General features: G+C 41.0%; 2 protein-coding genes across 10 annotated transcripts in view; both read left to right on the top strand.

Annotated features, from left to right (window-relative positions):
* The window catches only part of SLC9D1 (solute carrier family 9 member D1), a 33,587-nt gene extending 29,189 nt beyond the window's left edge, over positions 1-4,398 (top strand). Inside the window, exons 11-13 of the mRNA XM_014885121.2 lie at positions 162-241; positions 748-897; positions 2,552-4,398. Of these exons, the coding sequence (XP_014740607.1) occupies positions 162-241; positions 748-897; positions 2,552-2,665 (344 nt within the window). The 3' untranslated portion in view covers positions 2,666-4,398. The remainder of the gene's footprint in view (positions 1-161; positions 242-747; positions 898-2,551) is intronic.
* Positions 4,399-9,104: 4,706 nt separating this feature from the next.
* Positions 9,105-19,525, top strand: part of TFDP1 (transcription factor Dp-1) — a 40,323-nt gene continuing 29,902 nt past the window's right edge. For 2 of the 9 annotated variants that reach the window (XM_088160128.1, XM_014885132.2), the window contains exons 1-2: positions 9,105-9,236; positions 10,702-10,783. In XM_088160128.1, the coding sequence (XP_088016254.1) occupies positions 10,772-10,783 (12 nt within the window). In that variant the 5' untranslated portion in view covers positions 9,105-9,236; positions 10,702-10,771. Of the gene's footprint in view, positions 9,237-9,732; positions 9,896-10,529; positions 10,548-10,671; positions 10,784-19,525 lie in introns of those variants that run through there. The other 7 variants (XM_088160127.1, XM_088160124.1, XM_014885133.2 and 4 more) reach the window with 5 other exon arrangements.

The raw sequence follows: 19,525 nt of genomic DNA, 5'->3' as shown, positions 1-19,525 counted from the left end.
GTTAGGGCTTTAGTGGGCAAGTGGTTGGTAGGTAACTTAAGGCTTTTTGTTTGATTGGTTTTGAGAATACTGTCTTACAATTAAATATATTATTAACCCAGAAAATTACCATAGTAAGATACTGTCCTCAAACTGTGCAATATTGTTTTCTTTCCTTCTAGGACTTCATGTTTTTCCCACATTTGTAATATATGAACTCACAGTCTTGCTATTCCTTACATTGTCTGTCGTCATAATGAAGGTATTTTCTTCTACACTTTAAAAAAATACTTTAATATTCAATAATCTAAGTAATCTTTGTGCTGCATGCCCTGAAGAAAATTCTATGCAAGAACTGAATATTTGATATAACAGAGAATATTACTGTCAATATGTATTTGGAAGAATCTTACTGATTAGAATATAGTTTGATACAATATTCTTCAGATATTTAAAAAGAAAATTATTTAATGTTAAAAGTAAGTTGCACGTGGCAAAGCATTTGTTTCTCTAGCTTGGGATTTGTGACAGTTTATCAAGTGTTTTATTATAGTAAAGAAGATGCTAGTTTTTTACTGTGCAATGTACATTTGTCTCTTTTGACATTAATACAGAAGACACACTTGGAAGTCCATTATTTTATGTTATGTCCAGAATTATTCTATTTGATGCTATATCTCTTACAGAGATAGTACTATTTTATTTATTGCACTTTATTTAAACAAACAAAGCAAACCCACAATAACTCAAAAATCCCTGTTTTTAAAGTTTGTCTTGGCAGTGCTTGTCCTTTCTTTGATTCTTCCAAAGACCAGCCAATATATCAAGTGGATTGTCTCAGCAGGACTGGCACAAGTCAGTGAATTCTCTTTTGTTCTGGGAAGTAGAGCACGCAGAGCAGGGATCATATCTCGGGAGGTAAGCTGTTCAGTGGTTACTAACTTCATTTTTTGCACCTGAATAACTTATACTGTAATACAGAATCCCAGTATTTGAAATACTAATACACTAAATTTTGTGACACCTCTCAACTGTAAAAGAGTAGAATCAACCCATAGAAATGGAAACTGGTATGTCCCTGACCTGGTTCTTAGTGCTGGTTTTTACTTGTTTCATATTGTACTTTAATATTTTAAATAGCTTTATAAATGCTTTACCTTAACTTCTCTCACAACTTAATTATGTGAATTGCAGATAGCACCCAAATCACAAAGACTGAGAAATGCTTGCTTTTAAAATCTTGATACAGCTATTGAAAGAGGTATGGGAGTGTGCAATACAGAGAGGATATAGAATTTGAAGAAGGAAATACCAGAAAATAAGAACTAGAGAGCAGATACTGTGAGAATTGCCTTAACATTTAAGCAAGCAAATAAACTTGTAATCACTTTAACCTGTAAAGCTTCTTCATTTTAAATCCTCCACAGAAGAAACAGCCAATGTTTTCTGTAGTTATGAAAAAAGTCCCCCGGAAAGAAGCCTTAAACTTAGCTTTATACTGAACCTGTGAGAGTGTTAGTTTTTCTTTTTTGGAAGGTGAAGTCCAATTTATGAAATTAAGTAAATTATGGTTATAGAGATACAGCAATTGACCTCACTTTCTAGTACTAGCTGCTTTATCCTCTGTGCTTCTACACACAAAAAATGGTCTCCTGGTGCTCTGAGGTTTTCATTACTTGAGCAAGTGGACTGCATAGTGTTGGAACCAATTCCAAATAAAGTACATGTGAAAAACTTACACAATGCTGTTCACTTGTAGGTAAAGGTAATTCACTTTCACGTTCACTCCTTCATATAATTAAGAGTTACAAATATTGCATGTTTACATAGAGTTTCAAGATACGTGATCACAGAACCAGTTTAGGGGCCCACCCACTGAGCTTGGAGGCTGTTAGGCTTTCATTCTTTTCTGCTCTCACATGATTATCTACTGTATAGGTTTCTGTACCTCTGAAATTTCCTAAACTCATTCTTCTGCTTGAGACCTCAAAATTACTTCCTGCCACTGTTTTCTAGTATTTATTCAGACTATGTAGTTAGGATCTTTTTTTTTTTCAGAAGATGTACAATATGACTTAAAGGGATTTTTTTTTTGCTTTTTTCTGTTGATAAGTGAACTAGCAGTGAACTTTGCCATTATATCGTTAAACCAGAATAGTTAGAAGGGTGGTGGGGTTTTTTTAAATTTGTTTAATTGGTTGGGGGTCTTTTTGGTTTGGTATGTTCGTTTGGGGATTTTCATTTTGTATTTTAAATAAAGTAAAAATAATTGGCCTTTGATTTTTTTAACAAATACTGTCAAAATTGATCACTTCACATAAAAACAACTGTTCTTCTTTAACATCATAATGATGCTTTTGCAATTGTATCTTCACAGCAGGTAAACAGGTAATTAGATGATTTGAGCATGCACTTTTTTTGCTTTTGTAGCAATACGCAAAATTGCTTAGGAAGACAGGTGAAGCCTCTTGAAAACATGGTCTAGAAGTGTTTAATCTCCTCAAACTTCTAGATACTTCTTTGTACTACCATGTAACCAAGAGAAGTAATGGCTTTTATTTGCCTTTTACAGGTCTATCTTCTTATACTGAGTGTGACTACTCTAAGCCTTTTACTTGCCCCTGCCCTGTGGAGAGCTGCAATTATGAAATGTGTTCCGAGACCTGAAAGACGCTCAAGTACTTGATCAAGATTTGCACAAATAGAAGAATATGTCCTCTTTCTAGGAAAACATCTTCATTGCTCATTGTATTTCTATGCACTAAGAAAACAAGACCTGTTGAGTAGACACTTGGTTATAAGCCTTATACTGACCTTAAAACAAAACAAAATTCAATACTAAATAATAATTGCATCATTTGAATTGCACACCTTTTACAAAATTTACTTTGACAGATAGGAATCTACTAGGATATTTGTTTCTGATCCAATCTGTTACTCAGAACATAAATTATTTTTTTAAAATACAGCATCATGCAAACTGTTGATTATTTTTGTTGCCTGAATGTGCCTTTTAATTTTCATCCTGTTAATGCTGGTTCATCACCAGATTTTGTTCAGAAAGGAAAAAAAAATATATATATATATTATGGTGCCTATGGTATCTTCTTTCACTAAATGACTTGAGTCATTTTCACATTTAGGATTTTAATATAGCAGTATAAAATTAATTACAAAACAAGTTTCTAGTGGTGAATAAAAGAGTGATCTTCTACACAAAGAAAAGGTTAAACAGTTCAGTGTCAGTTCCAAGCAGTTACATTTTCCAAATCATGCAGCCAGTACTGCATGATGTTTTATTCCAAATTGCAGCATATAATGTATTTTCTTATAGTGGTATATTTTGTGCTAGCTCTTGTATTTATTTACATATTTGACTAAAAATTGACAGTAAAAAAGGGCATAACTTATGTTAGCAGACTGACAATTGTTATCCATCCTTGTTGCTAACTGCTGCTACAGTAATGGTTTTCAGGGGTGTTTTCTTTTAAATCAAAAAGAAATGTAGTGAAACTGGGAAGTGTAATTTCAATTAGATGTGAAAAATAGCACTTCTGTAAACTTGGAGGTTGGATCTTAGTTGACACTATTCTAGACTTGAAATTATTTTGAGTAAATTAACTTGCAGGAAACTGGAAACGGCAGACTGGATGTGTATTTGCAACCCCATGACCTTTTAAGTTACATTTACATTGAATAAATTGTTAGTCTTTTTAAAATACCGTGATATTTTAGAAAAGAATGTTTTGAATGTGATCTTAATGTGGTTTTTCTTTAATATGTTGTATGTAGTGAGATAGGTTGTGTAAAAGCCCATTCTTTAAGTGTCCTAGAGAAAGCTTACTGTAGTAAGCTGTAGTCTACTCTGTGACAAAGCATTTAAGAATCATCTTGAGGTTTATCTGCTAAAACCAGTACTATTTAAGATACGTTAACACTTCAGGTCAGTATTGCAGTGTCATCTGAAATAACATTGATACCCACAAAAATGGTTAGAAAAATGCATGTTATCAGGTTTAAACTGCCAATTAAAATGAAAATTGTCCTCCTAGTAGCAAAACAAAGCTTTGGATGGATTTTTTGCTCTATACCTCTTTCTCCCATAGCAGCCTCAGTTTCTTCTGTGTTTTCTCTGTCATCTGCTGGGCTTGTCCAAATGAAACTTGGATTAGTCTAGAGTGTGTATGTACTGATGGGACAGGGTAGAAATCACCATATTTGAGTTCTTGCTCACTGGATTCAGGGCTTTCCCTCCAGGCACTAAGGCTTCATAAAGGTTGGAGGAATGTACGGCAATTCCAACTCTCCTCAAATAGTTTCAAAAGTTGTTCCAGAACAGACAAATGCAGAGCAAAAAGCTGCCCTATAAATAAAATATTTTTTAATAAAATTAATCTATATCAGAAAAGAAACTCAAAACTGATTTGTTGGTGTATTTCAATATTTTTATTCAAAACAGAGGAGCAGCTCAAGTTTTATAGTTCCACATACAGTCTACTAGATCAGACCTTTTACTCTTTTCAAGGTACCTCATCGAAATAGTTTGTTTCTTAACTGTTCTATCCACTATACCACTGGCCTAGCTCATGGTTTTTGCATCAAATACAAGCATCTCTCCTGAATGCTTCATTTTGGTTTGAAAGATACTTACTTCACATGTAGTTTGCCACCTATTTCACGGGGGAAAATGTATGACAGGTCATGGTAGAGACCCCTCTGTATGGTTTCCATTATGTCACTTAGCCCTTGAAGCAATTATATAATTGTACTGCACCTGTGATGAGTAAAACTTAGCTAAGTCAATTGCTGTGGGTAGTTGTAGTTCTCTAGAAAACTCTTTAAAAATTAGGAAGGAGACCATGAAATACTCATGACTTGTGTCTCCTGAAAGAAAGAAAATATTTTCCTGAATCTCTTTTAAAAGATGTGGGTGAAAAGCTCTTTGGTACCATGTTCAAAAAAGGAAAGCGAGCATCTAGATACCTTATTGGTTGCCTCATCTCTCTCAGTTCTCTCCCAAATAAATTTTGTTACTGTTTAGGAATGGTATTCCCCAATTTAGCTCTCTCACCAAAACCATACTGTGAGTTGTTTGCCCTCTCCCCCCAGTTGGAAGCACAAAAGGCAAAGATTGTGGGTTGAGATAAGCACCACTTACTGGAAACAGCAATGAGATAAGAAAACAAACAGTAACAGCAACAATATTAATAACAAAAGTGTACAAAGAGGACCCCTAGACAACAACAGTTCCCTACTCTGACACAGACAAAGGGACCACCTTTCTTCCTGGAAGTAAGAGAAGGAGCCCCTTTTCCCTGCCTCTGGCAATAAGGTAGGATGGTATAGAATAATGAGGTACACACATGCCCACATCACTCCAGGTTCCACCTCCTCATGCCTACTGTGAAAAAAGCTCTGTCCTGGCCAAAACCAGGACAACTTGGCTAGGCTTTAGGAGAACTGGGGGAATAGAAATAGCCTCGTGTGAGTGCCAGTGTTCTGTGCCTCTGCTGACACAGACTTGGATTGCCTGGTTCAATATTAGTAATCTTAACAGACATGTGGTAAATTTGTTTACAGTCAGACATTTGAGATTGCCTCATAGAAATCTGGAGGTATATTGAGATACTGGAAACGTTTCCTGCAATGCAAATAATGGCTCCGTGCATAATTCTACATCCAAATGGGGTAGGTCTCATGATAGGATCTTAGGACAGAAACAACAGAACTTATTCCTGAATGATCACTCATTCCTGTATGGAAAATGGGGAGAATATTGCATAACCAGCCCACTTAGATATAATTGCAGCTTTTTGGAAACCTTATGCTTGTACCATGGAATATTCTCTTTCTATGTCAAGCAGATAAAATTAAAGCAGAGTTCCAGAAGCCCTGAAAGGAAAAGCTGCTGATTTGTTGAAGGTTCCTTAAAAAACAAAAGGTCTTTTTCTGGAAATTCTTGTTCCAGCTTGTTGGACAGTGGTTCTATCTCATTCATTAACTAATGATCAGCATCATTTGAATACAGAAAAGCTGACAGAGAGCAGAAACCTCATTAAGTGATGAGAGGATATTCCTGTGGTTAAGCTGAACCTAAGGGAGTGAAAAAGAAGGTCTGCTCTGTGCTTGACTTGCAGCTCATTCAGCTAACCTATTTTGGGGTTGATTTTTTTTGGGGGGGGGGGGGGGGGTTGGTTGATTTATTTCGTAGGTGGATTTAGCTGTGCTTTTTTGGCATGCCTTTCTGAAAATTTGAGTTCTTGTGTGTTACCCCTTAATTGCTATCCTTGATAGTTCAGATAAAAGGAACCGAAGATAAAGGAACTGAAGTAGTTTAAAAGCTGATGGTGTGGCCCTGGGGTCAGATTGGTATATATGGATCCACAACCACCCTACTTGTGGCTTATCCCGTACAGAGAGGGTGGCTTCAGTTTGTCAGTAGGAAAGTATTTGTGGGAGCTGTGAGGTGGTTTTCTGAAATTGTGACTGAGAATGTGGTGATGGTGAACTAAGTCCATGGGACTTCATAGCCTTTTAAAAGCTGTAAGAATTTCTACTTCCTATAATTCTCAAATATGAGGAAAAGCATCCTCACAAAGCCTTGTGCTTGGTTTATGATTGGACATCCTTAGCTTTGCAGGCAGAAAGATGTGGGGGTGCCTTGAATGATAGACTATTGCTGCACGATGATGCTTGATGGAAGGGGTGAGAAATCTAGTGTGGTCTTGCCTGTTGGAACAAACCCAGGAACAATCTAACCGCAAAAGCACTCCTGGGGTTAGTCTAGGGAAGGAATCCATAGTTCTGCTCTGTAACCAGTCCTGGCAGTGTTCCAGCATGTGGGCAGTGCCAAAGGTGGAGGAAAGGGATCCCTGAATGACAAGAGGCAAGCCACACTAACAGCGTTATTATTTTGTGGGAAATGAAATATCTTGTAAGGAGCAGCAAAGTGTCAGACATCCAGTGTTGATAACCTGGCGACAGGGAGCCAACACAACTACTGCAGGGAGAAGGAAGAACAGCAAGATGTCCTTAGGGCTTGGAGAGTGTAGCCCACTCAGCCCCTAAAGGCAGAAGGGAAAGGCATGCTTCTACCAATTCCACTCAGTAGCCCGGGAGATTTGCTCCTTGCGTTCTCCCACCGCCTCTGTTGAGTAATTACCAACAGAGCTGGACTTATTGCCGCTTTAAGGAAGTGGGACTAGGAAAACCTTCTGCTTGCTGGAGACAACAAACTGGACAAGGGTGTGACAAGAGTGACTTAGGGATAACTGATCCTGCCTTGTGGGACAAGACCTAGATCAGAGAGTAGCAACATTTTCGAAGTTATGGTACCAAACTGTATGTTTTGTTTCCTAAAATGGAGTAGAAATTTGAGAATTGGGAGACGGTACTTCCCAGCGAGGCCAGATGCTGACAAGGTGGTCAGCTTGCCTGGCTCCCTGTTCACATGTATTTCCTCTGGCATCTGTTGACGCTTTCTGCCTATAGACCAGGTGACCTCTTGAGGCAATTTCCTCGCATCTGCCATGCAGTCCTGCCGCGCTGGTGCTGTTTATAGTTAAGATCCGCTCTGCTTTTCGTGCACCCTTAAAAGGGAGAAGCACTCCCCAGAAAACTGTGAAGTGGAATAGCCTTCCACCACTACGAACACAAACAAAACCCTAAAGATCGAAAATACCTGAAAAAGGTGTGCTTAGAGATTAGAGGAGTGTTGAAGGTTTTTTTCACTGGTGCAAATACTTCAAATTAGTTGTGAACAACCCTCGGCTAAAGAAAAAAAACACTACCCAGGAGTTGGGCGTGTTTGAGCAACTAGTATGTATCAAAATAAATTCTAGCGAACTAGGACACTCCTTCTTGTTTGTGCTTGTTCTGTTGACTCGCAAAGTGTTTTTCCTACAAGAATTAATGTAAAACAAAGGAGCGGGATGTGGGTGGGTAGGGACGTGAGATACATAGACGGTTTGAACCCTCAGGCACAGTATATATGACCTGGAGGGTGGAGAGCAGCACTATCAACTGGAGATGTCTTTCAGGAAGCATTTTTTCCTGCAGCTGGCTCATAGGCTTTGTGTGTGAACATTTTTGCAGCTTTCTGAAAAGTTACAAAATTACAAACACATTTTCATTATCACCTTTCTTCGATGTCCACTGCGGTCAAGCTTAATCAAGAGGAATGAAGAAATGGAGAAATAATACTAGAGCAGCACGTGGGGGACTATTGTTAATTAAAAACGCCGAAGATTGCTATTTATCAGCAAAATGAACGTGGTGTTTCATTATTACTGTAAAGCACAACAATTCGATGTCTTAAGAAAAAAATAATAGACGTGTAAAAGTGAATGCGAATCTCGTCGACTCGTGAAATGCATTCTTCAGCATTCTCTCTGCTGGATTTGTCTGCTGCTGCAATGTAGTGGCTTTGTGGTCGTGTGTTCTATTCCCAGCTAGTTTTCTTTCCCAGGAAGCAGCGTGCTTTTAGCGAAAGAACGAGACTTACTGCTTCCCTCTTCATTGCGTTATGAGCAACCTAGTACCGCGCAGACTTGGTCTTGCGTACAGAACCGTGTACAGCTTCCTCCCCATCAAACAGCCTTGCATCCACCCCTACGAGCAACACGACTCTTGAGCTTTCCTTGCTTTCCTGCAGTTTCCGCTATAACTGCTCTGCCTTTGTAGCCCCCAGCAACGCTGCAGGTTTTGGTTGGTTTTTTCCCCAAAACTTACAGGACAATGATGTAATTACATCAACACAACCCTCGCTAACATGCTCTGTTCCTGCGGTCGTCATTGCACGCAGAGGCTGCACAGCCCCGAGGTGCTTTAGTTTTGGGCGCAAATTTAAGAGCTGCAACCGCCCGAAGGAAAACTTTCGCTTGGATTACCACAAAATCCCTAATTTTAGCAACGATCGCTGCAAGCGAAACTTTGCTCGAGTAACGGCCGGACAGAACGCGATGAGGAAGCACCGGCAGCAGGATGTTGTGGCAACGAAACCACACAGCCCTGCCCCGCCGGGTCCGGGTCCCGCTCCGCGCCGGCAGCGCGGCCGCGCCCGCGGGCACCGCTCGGCACCGCGGGGCGGGCGGGGAGTCGGAAGAAGGCGCGAAAATCCCGCGCATGCTCCATCCCCGGCTCCCTCCGCGCCTTGGAGCGGCGGGCGGGCGGGTTGGCTTGGCCGCTCCGCGTGTGCCCGTGCGAGGCGCGCCGCGCCCGTGACGTCAGCGCGCAGCGTCAGGGGGACGCACAAAAGTGTAAGTTTCAATTTTTTTTTTTTTTTTATAATTTTATTTTTTAAAAAAGAGAAAAAGAAGAGACAGGGAAAGAGTGCGCGGGATCGCACGCGCAGGGTCCGTGGGAGGAGGGGGATCGCTGCGCTGGCTCGTCCCCGCTCGTATACCCGCATCGCCCCCGTTCCCGCGGGCAGCCCCTCGGCGGCAGCGGCGCTGGGCAGGTGTGCGGGGCCGCGGCGTGCGGGGGCGGCCGGCCGGCCGAGAGAGAGCCCGGCGGGCTGGCGGCCGGCGGGGGCAGAGGCGCGCTGGGAAGTGACAGCCCGCCAGGGGAGACCCTGTTCCCCCGCCGCCTCTTCTCCCTGCACCCCCTCCCCCGGAGCGCGGAGGGGGGGGGAAAGGCGGTCCCTGCCGGTGCCCTCTCCTCCCTCCTTGCTTCCCTCCCCTGTTCCCGGGCTGCCGATGTCGGTGTCCCGCCGCCTCCCCCCGCCCCTGCCCCCTCCCGCCAGGCCCGCGCAGCCGCCGCACATGTGCAGTCGGGCGCCTCCGCAGCGGCAGCAGCAGAAGCGGCGGCAGCAGCGCGGCGGCGGCGGGCGGGGGGTGCTCCCGCTCCGCGCTCCGGGTCCCTGTCTCGGGGCGGCGGCGGGGGATGGAGCCGGCTCTCTCTGCCTTCGGCCGCTCAGGTGCGGGCAGCCCGCGCCCGAGGATGGGAGCACCGGGGGCTGCGTGGGACGGCGGCGGGGGGCGCCGCCGGCGGCGGGTCGAGCACGATGGGGATGGGGACGGCGCGGACCCGCACTCCGCCCGCCGCCCCTTCCCCCCGCGGCCGCCGGCGGTGCCGCCGGGCGCGTCCCCCCTTGCCCGCGCCCCCGCCGCCGCCGCCGAGGCGATTAGCGCGGCCCCTCGCTGCCGGGGGGAGGCGGCGCGGGGCTCAGGGCTCTGCCCGGGCGGTGAGGCCCCGGTCGGGGGGCGCGGGCGGGCGCGGGGTGCCCGAGGCGCTGGGGCGGCCGCCGGTCTGTGCCGCCCGGTGCGGCCGCGGCCCGTCCGCCTGCGAGGAGGAGGAGAAAAGCGGGGCTGGAAGGCGCCGGGGGGAGCTGCCCCTGGGGCCTACTTGTGCCTGCTGCTGGAAATGGGGGTGGGGAGGAGGAGGAGGCCGTGATCGCTGCCCGCGCCCTGCGCTCGGTGCTGGAAGGGGCGCAGCTGGACAGGGACCGGCCTCGCGTGGGATCGGGCACGGGCTGGGGGAAGGGCTCTCTCTGCCGGGGCACAGCTCACCCCCGCCCAAGGAAAAGGAGTGCCCCCCACACGTGTGCGTGGGGCTCGAGGGACGAAAAGGTGGTGATGGGAAACTTTTCCCTCTTTAAAAACGTGTTTTTTTTCAAAAAGAAACCTAAATTGTACTTGGTAGTAGTCAATAATTTCAATGGTAAAAACTTTCCCTCCTTTCATTTTTTTATAGCTGGTGCTGTCTTTGCTTTCTGCTTTCCAGAAAATAACATTGTCCCTGTGTCCTGCAGCCATCAAGATTTTAAGACGACTGGTTTTTAGTCTTTGGTAACATGGCAAAAGATGTAAGTATATTTGTAGCACATAAAACGTGGGAGCATAGAATGTTTTTATTAACAAAAGCAAATGGGGTCATGCTTTATGGTAGCTGGCATTAATGAATATATGAAACTTTATCTATACTGTGCATCAAGCCTAGGCTGTTTTCCTGTAGGCAGCGTAACCAGCGTCAGGTCTGCTGCCATTTTTTCAGAGTGATTAATCTTGAGAATTCCCTATGCTAATAACAGCACTTGGGCCGTTGTCATTATGTGCATTCATATTGAACACTAAAACAGCTTGGGTTTGGATTGGATTGAAAAAAACCCAGCAAGTGTTGTTTAGTTGGTGGGGCTGTTGTTGACTACTGTTGTCAACTAACATTGCCTTTCTTGAGTTCAAGAAGGCATCAGACATTTGAGGGAACATCGTTCATTCTCCATATGTGTTCATTGTTTATCTCTGTCTACCAAAAGATGCTCGTTAGTGTCTGTAAAAACAGGCTTTGGGAACTCTCACCATAGATTTCCATTACTGCTGTTGTTAAGGTTTGCATCATTGATTCTGTGACCTGCCTCATGAAGCACGTTTGCTCTTCCCCCCTTTTTTTCCCTTATTTAAAAAAATTCAATTTATTCTGCCTTTAAGATGTCAGTCATTGTTCATACCTAATATAATGGGGATTTCATGTTTTCTTATTGAAAATGAGACAATATGCTAGTCTGTATTCAAATTAGAATACACCTCCCCTTCAAAAAAACCCCAAACCCCAAAAAACAACAGTATGCAAGCTAAAGAAAAGTGTTACAACTCACTGCTTAAACAGCAGGTTGCAACCTAATGTGGAATGTTGCGCCTTTCAAATAGCAGGAATTTCCATGAAAGAGTGATTGGTTTAAAAAAATTAATCTCGTATGTAATTTTCAGTAGTTCAACTGAAAAACATCTTAATGCGTGGAGAAGCAACCAGACATACGTAGTCACTCAAAGCTTGCCTGGAAGAGATAAGGGTGGCCAAGTACATTACAGATAGCAGAGTTCAGGGAATGATAGGCCATACATATAGGCGGGAAGAAAACGAAAGTGGAGTGCTAGACTAGCTGAAATTGAAACAGTTCAAAGTAATTGAGATACCAAAGTACATTTGTATGATACTAGCTTTTGGGAGAGAGATCAACTAAGAGAAGAGTTGCTGGCACCTGGAAATACAGATGAATGTCCTGCTAGCTCTAAGTAAGAATAAGACATTCAAGAACAAACCTTATTTTTGAAAGATCTAGTTTATTCTAGCAGAGTAGATAAGAAAGAAAGGAAGGAATAAGTTACCTCATAGTAAACTTAAGAAATGAGAGAAGGTGCTACAGATAAGCAAAGAAATTGCTTTCAGTATTTTTATTAAAGAAGTAATAAACTGAATTTGGAAAAATTAAAATCTGGGTCAGGTTTTAGGTAAAATTTTAAGTGTACTTGAGCACTGGAACTGGCTAGCTAGAAAGGGTATGAAAACTGAATATTGTCTAACCTGTTCTTAAAATCATCTCCATATACTTCAAACTTGCCTCAGGGAAGAAATATGAACTGCTTACCTTTTTGTACCCACCATTACACGACACCTAAAATGCGTAGTGATGTTGGGAAATGTTAAATTTCTAGGTCTGAATATGGGCCCTATGAATTGTGGTTTAATGCTATAACATAGAGATGTTAATTGGTATAACACTTACTTCAATTTTCAGAAGGAAAGAGATTTATTTCCATATTTTTGTTCCAAGTCCCAAGTTCTTTTTCAAGAAGAATAATGGAATTCGGCATGATACAGACAGTATCACTGCATTTCTGGCCACTGAGTCTCTGAGAACTTGTGTTGCTGTAAATTTAAACATGCTGATGTAAAAATATTACTCTGATTAATGGCCTGTGGTTCTGCCATGTCACCCATCAAGTGCTCTAACTGTCTGTGAGATGTAGTGGTGAAGAAGATGGCATAGCTTATGATTGCTCCTGCCCCTTCCTTCCCTTTTTCTCAGCAGAGCTGAGATGGCTAAACTGTGGGAAGGGCTGTGCTGCTACAGTCCTAAGTCCGGGCTTCAGGTGGCATTTCCATGGCCAGGCATGTCCGGAGTGCTCCAGCCTGGGAGTGCAGGCGTGCTGTGCATCCCCCTGGGGTCCTGTGCTGCTGGGGCCAGTGTGCAGAGGTGACAGTGGAGCAGGGAGCCCTGCAGAAGGGGAAGGTGTGGAGCCGCTGCACCACAACAGAACATGCTCCTACTTTATGCTTCTTCCTGCCTGCTGCAGGACAGCACTTTTCCTTCTATTGGTCCCCTTCCAGTTCTTCTGATGCCTCTTTATAAAAACTATAATTTGATAAGACCTGCTAGAAAAGTCAAATACTTGTAAGGATTTGCAGACTGAGACTTTACTGGATAATTGAACAAATGGGGGAGTGTGATGGAAAGTACTGCAAACACAGTGAAATGTTTTTATAAAGTATTAAAGAATTGCTAAGTTAGTGATGAGGTAAGCTAGCAAAATAATGTTTATGAACTATATGGTCCAGGTCTAAATTCTGTGAAGTATTACTTTAAGATGTATCTCTCTAATGCTTTTCAGAGTATACAGCCAAGAGAAAATAAGCAGGCAAGCATTGATTTTAATTTTTTTTTAATTTATATTTTGCCATTTTATGCAAAATACTTTGATTTCCTCAGCAGTAGTCAGGAAGCTATGAGGTGGGAGGAAAAAGATACATTCATACCTAGCACCTTAATTAAGAGCCTGCAGGTCGAGTTTAAGTGCATAATCACAATATTCTAGCTGGATAGCTTGAAAAACAATAATGTAAAAAGAAGTACTAGCTTGTAAAGGTTAAAGTATGCATGGGTATATCAATTCGTGTTTTGGGTAGGGGACCTGAGTGCAGTAAAGATAAAGGGCGAAAAAGAGAAGCACTCATTTTCCAGTGTGATCCGGTAATAGCAGTAAGCACAGCATTTTTGAGTTTATGAGCACCGTGTGAAACTGAGAAGCAATTCTAACAGAATCAGGCAGATATGGTATATCACATTCAGTTCAGGACATCTTGGTTCCTAGAAAGACTTTACTTTTTGTGAAGTTTAAAGAAACTGGAAAAATCCGTGTGGACAGAACAGCAATGGCCATATCTCGAGGACTTGTGGGATCCCACTTGAGAGTGGGATCGTTGCATTGGTTTTCAGAGTCGGGATGACAAGTTGAGGTCAGTAGTTTTGGTACAGTTTTACACCTACATTTGCACTGTGTGGGAAATTTCTTGGTCATTGCAAATGGGCAGTCTACAGAAACTTCATTTTAGCCAGAATTCCTCTTTCTGGTTAATCAGTGTCGCTCTGAGTTTGCCTTGTCCCCTGTGAACTCTTCCACTACTTACAAATGTGGCATCTTCCAGGCAGGAGCTAAAGGAGCCACATGTACAGCCAAGGTCCTCAGTCTACTTGTTCTGCTGACTGGATTCATGGGAGTAATAGCAGGGGGGAAAAGCAGTTCCCTGTGTGCAGTGGTCACCTGTCCATCCTTGGCATGCCTAAAACTAGGCAGGATGCAGCACTGAATGAAGTAGAAGGAATTACTGTATCAAGAAAGCAAATTTCATAGATTAATTTTTTTTCCAGCTTCCAGTGTAAGACTGGGCAGTGCCTGCTGGCCACTTGTTGAGAATTACCTGTAATTTTTAGCATTGGTTAATGGACCTTCCACCACTAAATTACCAGCTTCTGTAGCATGGCTGAAGATCCAACTTGTGGTGACCATGTTTCTCCCCTCAGTTGCTTCTGTCACTGCTGAGCTGTTGAGGCCTCTCAAGGAGCCATGAGGAAGGAGAAGCTTGTGGATCTTTTCTCCAAGGCTCAGCGTTATGTAGGAGAGAAGAAGCAGGAGCAGTGGAGTTTATTTTCTGCTGAATTTCTGTGCTCTTAATACAACCACTTGCAGGAACTGGATCTGTTATGGAGGATAGTCTAATGCATGGTGTTACAGTGAATATTGAAGAGAAAGGGGCTAGACAAAAGGAATGGGTATGGTTCTTTCTGATCTCCAAAATTACACTTAGCAGAATAGATGAGTCATGTAAATGAAATATTCTTATCCAGTCCTGTTCTTTATGATTGTTTCTGTTTTTCACCATTAGTGGATGGACTGCTTCAAGCCGTTTAAAAAATAAATTGTGCATAGAGAACTTGAAGTTGAAAAAAAAAATGTCAAAAGCTTTTTAAACTGACACACCACTGTTAGCCTTCAGAGTTTCTCACAGACTAAAATACCTTTCTTGAGAGTTCTTGAGTTACTGTTTCATAGGTAACTGACAGTGGTGTTGACTTTGGAACTGCTTGTTCTAAAATTAGATTTTTAAATTTATTTTTTAAAACTATGTTCTACTGTCAATTTTTGCTTGAATTATTTTATGAAAGATTTTTCTCTTGATCCCCAGTTTGCATGAAAATTACTGTGTCTCTTTAGTTTTTTATGGTACTTTGATGAATCTTACTAACAGATATGGCACATATATGTCCAGTTTTGCAAAGGAAGCCCCATGAACATGTGGAAATATGAGGACACACTATAAAAAGTGTAAAAAGTTCATCACCTGATCTAACGTGACTGTTTAAGAGATGTACAGATGCGGGAATTTACTGGTGGTTTGTTTTAGTTGAGTATTCAGAATGCATTCAGGTATGTGGCTTAATCTAGTAGATTTATTTTACAATATTAGTAATTTTTTTTATTTTGCACAAAGAATATTTTAAAAACCCACAACAAACTGATTTTTTCGCACAGTTTTACTGGATAGGTTTGTTTGTTTTTTTTTTTTACTGGATACTGTTTTTGTGGAAAATCAAAATCTCTGCTTTTGTATTAATTTTTTTTCCCAGAACACTACAAAAGTTGTACTTTTTAATAACTTCCATATGATGTTTCTACATCAATGTTGAGTGAGTCTAAAAAAATTTAATTTGGGCTAGATTAAAAGCAAGAACCCAATGGAAGTCGGAAAAACATTTTATTTTGGACCTTTTTTAAATGATGCACTTTCAATCCCTAGAAAGTATTGAGAGGTCCTCAAAACATTTTTCAGACTTTTCTTAAAATACCAGCATGCATTTCTCCTTTTATGTTTATTTTTGGGTTATGTACTGGAAATTTCATTGAGGCGGACTAGAGAAGTTAAGTCTTTGAGGAATCTCAAGCGGTCATGCACCTTCTTTGATATCATTTTAGTTCAGTAGCTTGATCTACTTCTTTTTGCCTTTAGTGAGTTCTGACATGTCCAGAAATTTGCAAACTAGTGATCAAATAATATTACGAAATTAGGTCATCTAAAAAGGCATCTCTGTTTGGGATTTTGAATGTTGCTAATTTTTTAAATTTGTTTTTTCAAAGAAGGCAACAGGAAAATGATCTTTAAGTTCTCTTTTGTAGATTCCAGGCACGTACTCGGAGCTGTTTTTTTCCTATGTTGGTTTGTATTATAAAATCAGGAAATAGCAACTCAGAAGTTGCCTGTCACTTTGCCAGTTTATTTTTCTAAATGAAACATTTTCTTGCAGCCTATGTTACACTTTATTAATTGTACGTGTACACTTTATTATTGTTAATGGTAGTGGCTTTATATAAGTATTTTGCTGTATTTTCCTGAATAACTACACTATGGTGGCAACAGGCTCAACAAAAATACAAATTTTAGAAGTTAAGTTATGCTGGGGATCAGTTGTTTTAATGTTTGTATTTGATTGCATGGGTATCTATTAATGGAGATTTATTATGGCTAATTAGGAGTGGGAAGAAGAATGGATCAATCTTTCCTAAATGTTGTCTGTATTGAAACAGTTCTCAGGTAGCAGACAACTTGATTTTAAAGATGGATGGTGGTCCATATTCCAAAAATGCTTCTGACTGCTTGTCTTGTGTTACATTACATTTGCTAAGGGTTCCAGTATTGCATTTATTGGTTATATAGACTTGGTTGAAAGTTACACTGTGGGCCACTCTAGCCTTGCAATACACTGAAAAGGAGGTTGATGAGGCAAATGGTTTTAGAAGGGTCCTGTGTAATGTTATTTGTTGATTTCAGCTGTGGTTCAGATGTTGGTGAGCAAGCTCTAAAGTCTTGGTTTGGCTGGAAGAACAACAGTCTCTTATGGTCAAACCTAGAATGGTTGCAGGACGTAGTTGTGGAAGTGGCTGCTGCTGGTATCTCCACATATGGGTATTTAGTCCAGGAGGATACTAATGATGATTTTATTTTCTGATTAATTTATGTGGTAAAAGTGGAAATTTGTCATAATCACCACTAGGAGTCTCCAATTCTGCTTTGTTCTTACAGCTTCACGGTCAGTTTTGGGGACATCAGCTTTAGATTTTGCAAGGGTTGTATCACTTGAGCAATTGAGCTACTGTAAGAAGAAGCACCATGGAATGACTTTTGACTCTTGAGGTGTTTTTGATATGTTGGCTGCTTAGACAGGACCACCATTTGACTTCTAAGTGAGTTCTTAATTTAATTTTTGCTGAACTCTGGATATGTTGCTCTTGTCAGAAAGAGCAGCCAAAGAAGCTAATGGTCTTGACTTATTCTGCAATAAAGGAGACCTTGGGTGTCATTTTGTTTATTACTCAGTGTCCAGCTTGCCTGCAGTATCAGCAGAGCCTGTATCAGATGAAGATCAATACTTGACTGAGCTTCTCACCTGTGTTTAGCTTTTTGCCTTCACAATTCTGTGGTATTCAGACCTTTATTTTAGTGCTTTGACTATGCCTTGTCAGTTAAGGTGCTAAAAATTGAAATACACTCTTTGGAAAACTCATTTCTATGGTGTAGCTCATTGCTGAGTGGTTGGCAGATTAATCTTGAAGATACTGCTATGAACTGAGGATGTGATATGGTTATCTCTTTTTCAGAAAAAGGCTCCTGAAACACAGTAAAACAACATATCTGAGAATTTTGAACGATCACATTCCTGTTGCCCAACTTCAAAAGTTTTTGTTATTTATACAGTAAAGAATAGTTCTCACTGGCTTAATTTTCAAAATGAAATCCAAATGTTTTAAATTTAAGAACTTTTTTCCCTTTTCTACAATATTCCTCTTAGACTTAATGTCTTGATTGCCTTTTAATTTATTGCAAAAAATGAAATGGATGTCTCATAAAATTAATCTTTTGCAGTTGCATAATAATTCATTCCCAGAGCATGTTTGCTCTGGTCCCTGCATGAGATGAGAAACCAATGGCGAAAGTAGTTCATTATCATCTTGTTATAAATGACATTTGCATATGGATAGGGGTGAAAGAAGAACAAAGGTTGTTTAAGCAGTCTTAAAATAAGGTTGTTTATTTCTGGTTATGAGCTTTATTCCAGTTCCACTTTGGAACTTTGCTTATTTTCTGTTGCTTCCTGATACTGAAATAAGGCAAACAAAAAAAGGAACCCTGCCTTGTCAATAAAGTGGCCCATAGTAAAATTGCATGGCATGGAGCATTTTGACATGTTGCCTTTAAAATGACTGGGGATTATCATGGGTTGAGTTAGGTGCAGTTTTGCACAAGATGGGTGGTTGTTTGCTAATAGGCTTTGCAAATGCCTGTAGACAGCAGAGGCATCATCCTGGTCATGAAACTGAATTGTTATGGTTGGAAAAGACCAAAGATCGAGAAGTCCAACCATCAGCTCAATAGCACCAAATTCCTCTGAGAAGCTCAGGGTGGAAATGCTTTTCTTTCCCAATTCTTCCATTTTCTGATTCTGTCGTTGCTACTTCTTTCCTAATTTATTTCGAACTTCTCTGTCTGAGTCCCAGCTTATTTCCCCTTTCAGTTGTAGTTTAGGCTGTATTCATTTCCCCACTTCCCATGTTTTTCCCTTCTTCTCACAGGATTTGATCTTATTGTTCCATAAAGCTTTCTTAGGTTCTCATCAGTTGTATTGCCTGTCCTTTTTCAGTGGTTCACTATTTCTCTGCCTCAGCTCCTAATTTTGCCATTTTTCTTCTGATTTTCTAGCTCGTTCTTTGTCTTTCCCAGCTAATCCTAAAATTGTCTCTTTTTCAGACTGCCCCATTCTGGCTCACATTCTTTAACCATTCTCGTATTTGTGTCACCTGTGTCTCTGTCAAACCCAGTTCTGTGCCTCCATGCTCTATGGGCTTAATTGCTGTTAACAACTGAAAATTTTGTTCTGAAAAACAACCTTGTAGCAGGGACCTCTGTTTCCATATATCTCTATTCTTTTTGTTCTTCTTTCAGCACTTTTTCAGGTAGTGTTCTTAAAATGGGCTCATTACTTAGAAGCAGGCTAGAAGAGGTATTTCTGTGGCACAAAAGCACCCTTCTCTTCCCCATGCTTATTTGAAGTAGTGTGGGGCAACATGCTTCTCGGGTTAAATCTGATTTACATAGCACATGTACTCATTCAGTCTAGGTTTTTGTCAGATAAATTTCTTGCTTTTATAGGTTGTCCTTTAGTCCAAATTCACCTTGCATATTTTCCTGTTTATTTTAAAGGTTTAGTGAGTAATTTGATGCCAGTTTTTATTAACAAGTTGGATTGCAAGACTGGAAAGCTGTGGAAGAAGTTATATTTTTGTTGTAAGGATGTTGATTTTCTGTGCGTGACTTCAGAGACTGCAAATAGTAACTTGTTAGTAAAATACTAAATTATTCTCTCATAATCTCTAGAGATTTTTTAATAACTGAAATTCTCTGCATCTTCAGAAAATTTTGTTTCAGATTAACTTCGGTT

This window comes from Sturnus vulgaris, chromosome 2 (assembly GCF_052056855.1).
Source record: "Sturnus vulgaris isolate bStuVul1 chromosome 2, bStuVul1.hap1, whole genome shotgun sequence".
Lineage (NCBI taxonomy): Eukaryota > Metazoa > Chordata > Aves > Passeriformes > Sturnidae > Sturnus > Sturnus vulgaris.
Note: the sequence above shows the minus strand (reverse complement) of the source record. Positions and strands in the feature narration are given on the sequence as shown.